This window comes from Giraffa tippelskirchi, chromosome 5, assembly GCF_054371585.1.
Source record: "Giraffa tippelskirchi isolate mGirTip1 chromosome 5, T2T-mGirTip1v1.2.pri, whole genome shotgun sequence".
Taxonomy (NCBI): domain Eukaryota; kingdom Metazoa; phylum Chordata; class Mammalia; order Artiodactyla; family Giraffidae; genus Giraffa; species Giraffa tippelskirchi.
The window spans coordinates 44,157,129-44,169,332 of record NC_137279.1 but is presented as its reverse complement, the minus strand read 5'-3'; the positions used below and the strand labels follow the sequence as shown (position 1 = coordinate 44,169,332).

The 12,204-nt window shown below is 40.8% G+C and overlaps 1 protein-coding gene across 1 annotated transcript in view; it reads left to right on the top strand.

Moving 5' to 3' along the window:
* PLD5 (phospholipase D family member 5) overlaps positions 1–11,888 on the top strand; it is a 380,049-nt gene extending 368,161 nt beyond the window's left edge. Inside the window, exons 8-10 of the mRNA XM_081495441.1 lie at positions 409–577; positions 4,464–4,578; positions 11,641–11,888. Coding sequence (XP_081351567.1) covers positions 409–577; positions 4,464–4,578; positions 11,641–11,888 — 532 coding nt within the window. The remainder of the gene's footprint in view (positions 1–408; positions 578–4,463; positions 4,579–11,640) is intronic.
* Positions 11,889–12,204: the final 316 nt, after the last annotated feature.

The window sequence follows — 12,204 nt, the reverse complement described above, 5'->3', positions numbered from 1 at the left end:
GATCAAGTAATGATCCAATTAATATCAATGCTCTCTGTAGTCTAGTAAATTTCTTTCCCCAAAGAAACTGATTTTCTTTATCTGTATGGATATTATTTCTACAGTACTTATATTATAGATTAGAGGCTGATTTAATCTATAATATAAATGATCACATAGTGATCAAGTTAATATCAATGTTCTCTGTAGTCTAATAAATTTCTTTCTCCAAACTAACTAATTTTCTTTTATTTTATCTTTATGGATATTATTTCCACAGGACTTATAAATTAGAGGCTGATTTAATCTATAATATAAATGATCACATAATGATCAAGTTAATGTCAGTGTTCTCTGCAGTCTAGTAATTTTTTTCCCCTAAACTGACTAATTTTCTTTATTTTATATGTATGGATATTATTTCTATAGGACTTACTGGCCAGACTTGGACGGGAAAATCAGAGAAGCATTAGTTCTGCGGAGCGTCAAAGTTCGACTCCTTATAAGCTTCTGGAAGGAAACTGACCCCCTCACATTTAACTTTATTTCATCTCTTAAAGCTATTTGCACTGAAATAGCCAACTGCAGTTTGAAAGTTGTAAGTATTGTATTGACTAAGGTATTAAAGTCTTATTTCCTTCATACAGCTGTGAAAGCTATAAGCACACACATACACATGCACTTCCAATCGTAACTAGGACAACAGTCTTTGAGAGTGAAAAATACCTCAAAAAGTAGGTTGAGTAGTGTTTCAAGATAATCATATCTCCCACCAAAAAAAGGAGACTAGAACCCAAGTTTCCTGGTACCAGCCTAGCCCTCTTTATCCACACTTTTAGTTACATCCTCTCCATTTTGTTTGAACTTCCTCCTTCATCTACTATTCTTATTTGTAAGACAGTGACCAGCAGAGCCTTGGAACATGCACCAGCACAGACTCCCCCAGCCTGGGATCCTGTCCTTGTTCCAGGTTCCTTGGGCCATGTGCTGATCCATCTCTGCATCCTGTGAGAGAGGCAGGGTTGAGGATTCATACAACTCTAAATGTGCTAGCTCTCTAGCTCATCTCTGACTCTCCTCTGGTCCACACATGTAGCATCCTCATCCTCCCCTCAGGGCCTTTGTACACACTCTTTCCTCTCCTACAACACTCTTCTCCATGCTTTCGCTGATTCATGCCCACTAATCCTTTAGATCTCAGCTTTCCCCAACCTCCACTGCGCACATTCAAGAAGTGTACACTGAGACCTCTTCTAAGTGATAAAGTTTTGCACCATGAAGCATTCAGGGACCCAGATGACACAGGCTCCACCATCAACTTTGACACATAACTTCCAAGATTGCCTTGAGCCTCAATACCCCAAGGCCAGTCAGAGGAAGAGAAATGTTGGAGGAGTGCACAGGAGGCCCTTAAAGAGAAAGTTGCTCAGTTGTGTCTGACTCTTCGTGACCCCATGGACTGTATAGTCCATGGAATTCTCCAGGTCAGAATATTGGAGGGGGTAGCCTTTCCCTTCTCCAGAGGATCTTCCCAACCCAGGGCTTGAACCCAGGTCACCCACATTGTAGGCGGATTCTTCACCAGCTGAGCCACAAGGGAAGCCCTATGAATTAGGCCCGCTGCTGCTGCTACTGCTAAGTCGCTTCAGTCGTGTCCGACTCTGTGAGACCCCATAGACAGCAGCCCACCAGGCTCCGCCGTCCCTGGGATTCTCCAGGCAAGAACACTGGAGTGGGTTGCCATTTCCTTCTCCAATGCACGAAAGTGAAAAGTGAAAGTGAAGTCGCTCATTCGTGTCCGACTTTTCGACCCCATGGACTGCCGTCTACCAGGCTCCTCCGTCCATGGGATTTTCCAGGCAAGAGTACTGGAGTGGAGTGCCATTGTCTTCTCCATGAATTAGGCCTAGAGGAGGTGAAATCCCTTTAGCCTTCATTCTCTGAAGGACAGACAGTCCCTCCATGCTCAGCAAGGCCCCAGATGTCAAAGCATCAGAATATAGAAAATAAGACAAAGCTAATACAAGCAGAGGCAGGACAGTACCTGGGGCCTATGGCACATGATGCATTTGCTCCTATGTCCTCTCTCGACTTCCTCTCAGAACAACTCAGTTTCCTGACCAACCCCCTTTCCTGACCCCATAGCACACCTGCCACTGAGGCACTGTCAGTTGAAATCTCTGGCATGAAATGTTAAGGGTTCTTATTTAAGACTTACAAGAAATTGCAAGGAAAGTAGAATCCATCATTTTTAACCTCTATAGTATTTACTCAGCTTCATCTTTTTGAACACTCATGGTCACAGTACTTGAATAAAGCAAACATTAATAGTTTCCTGCTGGACATTTTTTAAAACAGAGACTTCAATCTCTGTATAAGCCAGGCCATGCATTTCTAAGCATCAAGATAAGCCTAGATAAGAAAGAATCTTATGGCCCCAATGCCAAGACCACAGATGGATGAAGAGCTTTTCTAAGAAAAGTGAAAGTTGGGATCTTGCACATAGCATGTGTTCAGGAGCCTAGGAGCACTGATAAAGCAGATAGCCTGGTCATCTCCATCCTTAGAGGAATAGGCACCCTCACCCCAGGCTTTGTGAGTTTGTGTCCATGAGGAGGCTCATGGAAAGAGATAGCACTCACCAAGATTTCCTAGTAAAATGAGGGTTTTTTAAATAAATTAACAAGTCACTTTTGAAATGTCTTTACTGTCACCTGCAGCATATTAGACGTCTAAAAATATGTCAGTGAATACAAGATGCTCTCTGCTGTCTTCTTAGTCCCCCAGATAAATCTGTTTTCCCTCTTTTGAGTCATTGTCAACTCTCTGGAGGAAATCGGCTCTCAGTAAAGCCTCAAGCTGTGATGCCATCACTGACTTAAATTAGGATGCATAATTTATTCTTTCTCAAATTGATCTTGATCCTATAGTAATATCTTCCTCAGAAGGAAAGAGCCCATTGTACAGACAGGTATTGTGATAGAATATCCAAGCAGAATGAGTGCTGGCTGTTAATCAGTTTTGTGTGATCACACAAGTGTAAAACCATGACATAAGAGCATTCAGAGGTTGTTAAGTCCATCTGAAGAGCCCACCAAGTCTATATGTGAACTCATCAAATCTGAAACAGATTTTGCAGAAGATAGGAACTGAGGAAATAAGGTGATCCAGGCTACATTGCCTATAATCATGGTCATATGGCAGTAGGAGAACCTTCCTCTGGAATGTGCAATAGAAAATTCTAAAAAAAAAAAAAAAAAAAAAGAAAATTCTTAGGTGGTAGATTTAGGCCTGCGTACCATTGAGCTCAAGGGCTCTACCAAAAAAAAAAAAATAGAATTTTCAGGGCTGGAAGGGACCTTAGAGATCACTTAGTTTATCACTTCTTTCTCAACCTGTATGTATGTGTTCATGCTCAGCCCATGTCCAACTCTTCGTGACCCCCATGGATTGTAGCCCACCAGGGTCTTCTGTCCATGAGATTTGCCAGGCGAAAAATGGGAAAAACCAGCTCTCATTATTTCCCCAAACCAAATTTGAACACTTACAGTTCTAAAACTATAATGATATCTCCATTTTTAGGTATCATCTCATTTTTTCTCTCTGCCTCTTCTCTCCTTCAAACACACATGATTCCACAACTGTAGACATTCTACAACTGTAAGACATTCTGGAAAGATTCCATGCAGTTTTGAAAATGTTCAACGTTTTTCAATGTGGAGGAGGCCTGAGGTCCTAACCTTAATGGTGTCTTCAGTGAACTCAGTCACAGTTTAAGCCTCATCTGAGCACTTGCCCATTTCAGCAGATTCCTGAAGCCACTCCTGATGTCACTCACCTCTCTTAGCACCCCCATCCCCATTCCAGCTGAACTAGAGTGCTGCTTTTGGATTGCTGCATTAGAATTGAAATTCAGGACTCATGGTTTGAAGTTGTGAGTTTTTTTTTATTTGCTTATTAAAAGAGCTTGTAGATATAGGTGTTTAGATGGAAACTGTTTGTTCTTTTGGCAAAACCTTTTCCTGACCTTTGGAAATCCCCAGTCAATTCAGCTAGTCATTGACATGGGCCTGCTGCTTCTTATAATATATGCACCATGTAGGAAATCAGTTCATTGGCATGCTTGACAGAAAGCACCCTGAGGCATAGTTAAAATGTCAGTGCACCCTGATGAATAAGATGATAAGAATTAAACAACTTCTGGCCTTCCCCCTGTTAAAAGAATGAATTTTATGTTCATTTTATAGCTTAAAAGTGTTAATTATAGATCTGGATGAGCATGTTCATTTTCTCTCTTGTTGCCTATATGGATTTGAGACCAAAAATAGCTTCAGCCATATGAAATAACAAGATTGTGGTTTTAATAACTCAATATGAGGTCTATTGCTGATCCTTGGATAAGAAACCTTTTTGTGTTTGAACAAAACCAAAAATGTTCTCTATATTCACCTGGTTTATTTATTTATTTATTTATTGTCTTACAGAAATTCTTCGATCTGGAAAGAGAGAATGCTTGCATTACAAAAGAACAAAGGAATCACACCTTCCCTAGATTAAATCGCAACAAGTATATGGTGACGGATGGTGCAGCTTATATTGGTAGGTGTCAGGGCTGTGAGGTTCCTCGGGGGATCATGCAGGTTAGTGGTAACCCAGCTGCACTCTGCTGTACCCCATGGTTAGGAAGCCCCTGCCAGTGAATGGGGGGTCCCAAGGTCAGGAAACAGGAGAATGAGGGCAAACAGCTCTTCAACCAAATGTCTCATCTGTGACTTGGTTCATAGACCAGGAGACTATACAGGATGTCTTTTCACAAGTGTTTTGCAGAAATTCCATGGTCCATTTGTCTTATTTTGTGCTTAGTCACTCAGTTGTGTCCAACTCATTGTGACCCCATGGACTGTAGTCCACCAGGCTCCTCTGTCCATGGAATTCTCCAGGCAAGAATACTGGAGTAGGTTGCCATGCCCTTCTTCAGGGGATCTTCCCAACCCAGAAAATGAACCGGGGTCTCCTGTATTGCAGGCGGATTTTTTACCAGCTGAACTACCAGGGAAGCCCTATAGGCAGGGAATTGGATGGTTCATCAAAGGCCAGTCCTGGCACTAGAACAAGCCCAGAGCTCATTTCCTACCCATCGGGCCACAGCCAGTCTGTCATGAGTAATGGGGAAGCAGACCATTGAAATTTGATGTCCAAATGAACACTGTCTGTGCAATAATTCTACACCTGCTGTTTTTTAAATAACTGACTTTAGACAACTTACTTAAGCTCCCTAAAACCTCAGTTCTCTCATCTGTAAAAGGGGGTTGACTAGTTTCTGCCTCATAAGATGATGTTTAATTAAGATAATATGTACAAAGCACCTTGCACAATTAAAGCACCTAACACATAGATGATACCTGATCCATGTTAGCTATTATTATGAAGGTAATAAAGCTCCAGACACAGAACAATATGTTATTGGTTTATTATTTACTAAGGGATCAAATCTATTCAACTTCCCCATGGTGTGTATGGGTCCAGGGTAATCTTTTTACTCGTTCTGTCACAGGCAGGGTGGAAGTTATTATCTATAAAACGAAGGGGCATAGATCACAAAATAGCTGGATGGTTGTTACAATGTCCAAATGAAGTAGCAGAGTCAAAGCAGAAAAGAAAAACACAGGTGTGGAATGAAGGAATATGAAATTTGCATAATTTTTTCCAAACTCAGTGAGTAAGTAGAAAATATGCCTTTTAACTTTGTAAAGCACCTTACTTTATTTGATTCTCTTAGCAACATTGTCAATAGGGAAGGCAGCTTTAATCACCTACAGTTTAGAAATAAGGAAATTGGGCCATAAAATATGAAATGAATTAAACATACAGATGTAAGGGGGAAGATTTTAGAGCTAAGTTTCAAATGCCGGGCATCCAGACCCCGTACCCGCTGTAACCCTTCAGAAGTTACTGTCGTCAGCCCCTGGAGACACTACCTCCTATGTCAGTGTAGAGATGATCTGTCTTTTCCCATTTTGAGTAGTTGTGTGTCTTATTAGTAGAATAGAGCATTGAAGCTTTAACAAATGTATATCATTCCAGTTCTAGAATATGAGAACATTGTTTTATTCATGTTGTCCCTCTCAGTGACACAAGGTGTGATAATTTAGATTTTTTCATGTTCATCAGTGCATGGAGAACAGAATGAAATGATCTTCTTTTTAAACAAGTGACAAAAGCAAACTCAAATGTGTTGAGTCCAAAGTGGGAACCTCTGGTTCAATATTGGGAAACAGGAAACACAGGGATGGATTAAGTTTCGGGCACAGTGGGATATAAGGACTCAAATCTGAATATTTTACCTGCAGAGTTTACTTAAAGTAAATTGTTGTATGCACACTCAGCAGTGACATGTGCTTATATCCAAATACTCTTTATAATGAATTAAGTGTATTGGAGTCAGATAACTCTCTGATTTCAAGCCCTGACACAAGATAGAAGATGATAGAGTCACACAATCTCTCTGAGTCTCTGCAAAGCCTATTTCCTTATCTTTAAATAAGGGGGATAATAACACCCACCCTTTGGTGGTGGTATGAGGATTGAATGAGATAATATATGAAAAGCTCCCCGCACTGTCACCGCTCTGTCTACCAGATTCTTAGCAAAGACTGATTCCTGACTCTCTCCCTTGTTTCCCTGTAATGTATTTTTAAAATAGACTCTGGTTTTTGTTTGAATTTTAGATTCACAGCAAAATTGTGCAGAAGGCACAGAGATTTCCTATATACCCCCCATCCTACATGTGCAGAGTGTCCCACATTGCCAACATCCCTCACCAGAGTGGTGCATTTGTCACAACTGATGAACTTACATTGACACATCATTATCACCCAATGTTCATCATTTACATTAAGGTTCTCTCTTTGTGTTGTACATGCTGTGGGTTTCAACAAATTATAAAGACATGTATCTGCCATTATAGTATTATATAGAGTAGTTTCATTGCCCTAAAATCCTATGTGCTCCACATATTCATTTCTACCCCATCCTGGCAACCACTGATTTTTTTTAACTATCTTCATAGTGTTGTCTTTTTCAAAATATATAGTTGCAATCATATAGTGTATAGCCTTTTACAATTGGCTTCTTTCACTTAGTGATATGCATTTAAGGTGCTTCCATGTCATTTCATGGCTTGATAACTCATTTCTTTTTACTGCTGAATAATATTCCATTGTATGTTACCTTCTCTGGAGAAGGGAATGGCAACCCACTCCAGTATTCTTGCCTGGAGAATCCCATGGACAGAGGAGCCTGGCAGGCTGTAGTCCATGGGGTCACAAAGAGTCGGACACGACTGAACGACAAACATACACACACACGTTACCTTCTAGGAGTTTTATAATTGTCCATTTTACATTTAGGTATGATCACATTTTGAGTTACGTTTTGTGAAGGGTATAAGATCTGTGTCTAAACTTTTTTTTTTACATGTGGCTGTCCAGTTCTTCTATTATCATTCGTTGAAAACACTGTTTTTGCTCTATTGTATTGCCTTTGCTCCTTCATCATCATCAATTGACTCTATTTATGTGGGTGTATTTTGGGGGTTCTTTATTATAATATACTTTTAAATGAGTACCTGACACATAGCATCTTAGTAAAACTTTAATTCCCTAGAATGAAGCATAATTCTAATACAAAAATACTTAAAGAGCATAAAGAGGGAAAATTCATTGATAATTTAAATAATTATCAGCATATTCTGAAAATCTCTTAGAAGTCACTCAGATACCTGCTGAGAATGCTGAATAAAGAAAAATCCACACTAGACCTTGCATGGAATTATAGTTCCATTAAATGTTCTGAAGACTTACAGAAGACTCCCCAGACAGTATCATATCTCTACTTTAAATGCTCCAGAGTATATCTGAGTCAAGCTTGGCAAAGTTGTTTGAAAGATGGTTTGATTATTTACATATTATATCCTGTGAGTTCATTTGCACCCTCATAGGGTATTCCTGAGGGTAGTGAGGAATACCCTCACAGGGTATTCCTGAGGGTAGTTCCTGAGGGAATTACAACTCTATTCCTTAGAGTTGGTAGTTCTCCAACTCTCTTGGCATTTGGGGCCTCAATATGCATTCTAGAAACTGAAATGGCAGTCTCAAAAAGAGCTGGTTAAAACTGCTTCCAAACTGAAAAATTACTGAAGCATGTACATGATTTTGAGATTTAACCCAGCCATCAGGAAATGAAAAGGAGGAAAACAATCACTTAGTGTAGGAATGCCCCATAGACCTTTAAGGCTGTGATTCCTGAGAACAGACTAATTAAAACTTCTGAGAATCAATAAAGATGCAGAATCTTGGCTCCATGCTTTGTATTAAAGGAAAAAAGGTGAATTTTGCAGAATGAGACTTCAAAGTCTTGTCACTTCTCTCCCATCATCTTTCCCCCCTCCACGTTGCCCCCAAAGCATATGCCTATTTCTTTCAGACAGTGAGATTTGCAAATGAATGGAGCAGAGATCTCAGTATGACCTGATGCACAAACTCTGGGAGCTGACGAAGTCTAGAGTGAAGAGCACAGTTAGCACAAAGCAAGTATACCTTTCAAATCAGAGGTGACATGAAACAAGTTAAGTGTGGGCTGTGGAGTCAGACTTGGCTTTTGAACCTCATCTGTGGAATTTTTTCACTTCCACCTTAGATAGATTACTAAACTTTTCTGTGTCTTAATTTCCTCATCAATACAGTGAAGTTAATACTGTCACCTCGAAGGACTGCAGTGAATATCAAATGAGATAATGTTATGAGATAACAAATTATTGCCCTTGGTCTAATGCCTGGCACTTAGTCGTAAGATGAGATTTTAGTGTCTTCTCAAGAAGTCCTTGAAAAGTGTGCAAGAATGCTAGAGTCTCGTTTATAGAATGACTAGACGGTGCCATCTACCAACGGGTTCCAGAATAACTCTCAGCCTAGAGTAGCTACCGATCCTATGCTTAGAGGTTGAGGCCTATGTTCACCTGGCCCTGAGCATTTGCACGAAACTTAAGCCCCTGAGCATGGTCTGAGAGCACCTGGTCCAAAACACACCAACAGCAAAAGGAGTCTCTGTGAAGACTCTAACACAGTCTTACAAACCATTCGGCAAGCAGCTTGCTCATTTATAGCAATAAAATTCAGTCAGAGTTATGTCTTCGGAGAAGGAAATGGCAAGCCACTCCAGTACTCTTGCCTGGAAAATTCCGTTGGCTACAATCCATGGGGTCGCAAAGAGTCAGACACGACTGAGCAACTTCACTTTCACTTCTATGTCTTTTTAAAAAAAGTATCCATTTATTTATTTGTTTTTGGCTGTGCTGGGTCTTCATTGCTACGCATGGGCTTTGTCTAGTTGTGGAGAGTGGGGGCTAACCTCTAACTGTGGTACGTGAGCTTCTCATTGCGGTGGCTTTTCTTGTTGTGGAGCATGGACTCTAGGGCATGTGGGCATTGGTAATTACTGCAACAGAACTCAGTAGCTGTAGCCCACAGGCTTAGTTGCCCCATGGCATGTGGGATCTTTCTGGACCAGTGATCAAACCAGTGTCCCTTGCATTGCAAGGCAGATTCTTAACTACTGGACTACTAAGGAAGCCCCGAAAGTTATGTTTATCATGAAGCTATTGACAGCATCATTGTAGTGTTTGTGTGGGGTGGGTTGAGATATTAAGAGAGAGAGAGGAGTTCCTTCTCCATGCTGATAATATTTGATTCAGAGGAATATATTTAAGGAGTCAAATGAAGGAGGAAGGAATCACCTTCCAGTATTCCAGGCAGTGCCATTCAGAAAAGGGAGTTGATATGTGAAGGAGCTCCAGGGAGTAGGGGAGGGGCCAAAGAATGAGAGCTATAGAGGAACAGATATTGACTCTCTCTATGGGTGTCCCTTCTCCCAGAAGCTTCTCCCACAGAGGACTGCAGGGCCTTAGGTCAAGGACACCCAGGGACCATGATCTCAGCATCTTTTAACCAATGCTCCTGCAAGATGCCTGAGAAGCTACTGAGGAAATGGAAAGTCAACCTGTGTATTTAAAAGCCTTCAGTTCACTTATGGAATCAGCTCTGAACCAAAGAGGACAGTGGTAATTTATGAAATAACTCTGTCAGTCTTGACATGGCTAAATTTTTATTGGTGAGAATGATGCTTTGTTTATGGTATTGAAGATAGCTTATGGAGTCTAGCAGACCTGGATAGACCATTTAACTATGTGAAGTTGGGCAAATTTATTCACCTGTTTGAGCATTCAAACTGTGGTACTAGAGAAGACTCTTCAGAGTCCCTTGGACTACAAGGAGTTCAAATCAGTTGATGCTAAAGAAAACCAACCCTGAATATTCATTGGAAGGACTGATAATAAAGCTGAAGTTCTAATACTTTAGCCACCTGATGCGAAGAGCTGACTCACTGGAATAGACCCTGATGCTGGCAAAGATTGAGGGCAACAGGAGACGGGGGGCAGCAGAGGATGAGATGGTTAGACAGCATCAGCGATTCAACGGACATGAATTTGAGCAAAGTCTGGGAGATAGTGAAAGACAGGGAAGCCTGGTGTGCTGCAGTCCATGGGGTCACAAAGAGTCGGACACGATCGAGTCACTTTCACTTTCAGCTACTTTCAGCTTCTTTCAAGATTAGTCTGTTGACCCTCTAACCCCAGTACCTCAGAATATGACTTTATTTGGAGACATGGTCCTTACAGAGAATATCAAGTTAAGGTGAGGTTCATTAGGGTGGTTTCTCATCCAGTTTGACTGGTGTCCTTATGCAAGAGGAAAATTTGGACACAGACATATGTGCAGAAGGGAGATGATGTAAGGAGACAGAGGGAGGAGATGCCCATCTACAAGCCAAGGAGAGAGGCCTGGAACAGACCCTGCTTTCACAGCCTTCAGAAGGAACCAACCCGCCAACATGTTGACCTTGAACTCTCAGCCTCCAGAAGTGTGGACATTTAGCCTCCAGGTCTGTTCTACTTTGTTACAGCAGACTTAGTAAGCTAATACACCACCTACACCAACTGTCACTCTGGGGCACCTGCTGTCGCAGCAACCTCCCTGATTCCTGGGCTGAGAAGCCTGATTCTGGGACTGGGAACTGACTCACAGCCCAGCCAAGGAGTGTTTTGTGTGTTTGGTTAAAAACTGGTGCTCCTTCTCTGGCCTCAACTTTTTCTTTGATGTGAAAGCTTCTGAACATTGTAATTAGCGTCTCTCTTTTGTACATATGGATTAGATGTGTCTCTTTGAGAAGGTAATAAATGTTCACAGGATGTTTAAGTGTATTCCTATATATTTTAAATGTTGTTGTATGTAGTGTACCTTGTGAATGTCAATAAGAAATAACATTTACCAAAAAAAGAACATCAAATTTCCTGTTTCAAGTTTCAAGTTGAGCAAAGCTGAAGAAAATGCCAAAATAATATGCAAATATTAATATGCCATATGTAAGCCTTCTTGGATTTTTTTGTGAGCTGTCAACACAATTCTGTCTCCCTGTCACTATTCCCGGGTGTTTTTTGTTTGTTTGTTTTTGTTTTTTAGTAGAATCTGCTCTCCATTTCTTTAAACGGAGAATATTCCCCGTGGAATATTAACTCTTCACCATCATTTCCTTTGTCTTTTGCAGGAAATTTTGACTGGGTGGGGAATGATTTCACCCAGAATGCTGGCACAGGCCTTGTTATCAACCAGGCAGACGTGAGAAACAACACAAGCATCATTAAGCAACTCAAGGATGTGTTTGAGAGGGACTGGTACTCGCCCTATGCCAGAACCTTGCAGCCCACCAAGCAGCCCAACTGCTCAAGCCTCTTCAGACTCAGACTCCCCTCAAACAAAACTGCCATGTACAATGCAAGTGGGAAGGACCCCTAGAGTGTGTAGTCTGAATGAACAAACTTACGGGACATCTTGTATTTCACATTTATATATATATATATATATACTAAAAAAAAAGACTTGAGGAGAGAAAAGCAATTTAATATGTCTTTTTTAGGGAAAAAGCACACACAAAAATATTCTCTGAATGACATGTAATAACTAACAATATCTTAGCCGCGTGTACACTAAACTTAAGACTTTTGTATTTGTTACTTCTGACAGAGAATGTCATTTTGGCTTGGAGGTTAGTTTTTACGTTTGCATACAAATTTTAAGACTTTGATGCCTCTTCCTTTCTAGTTTTAGAACT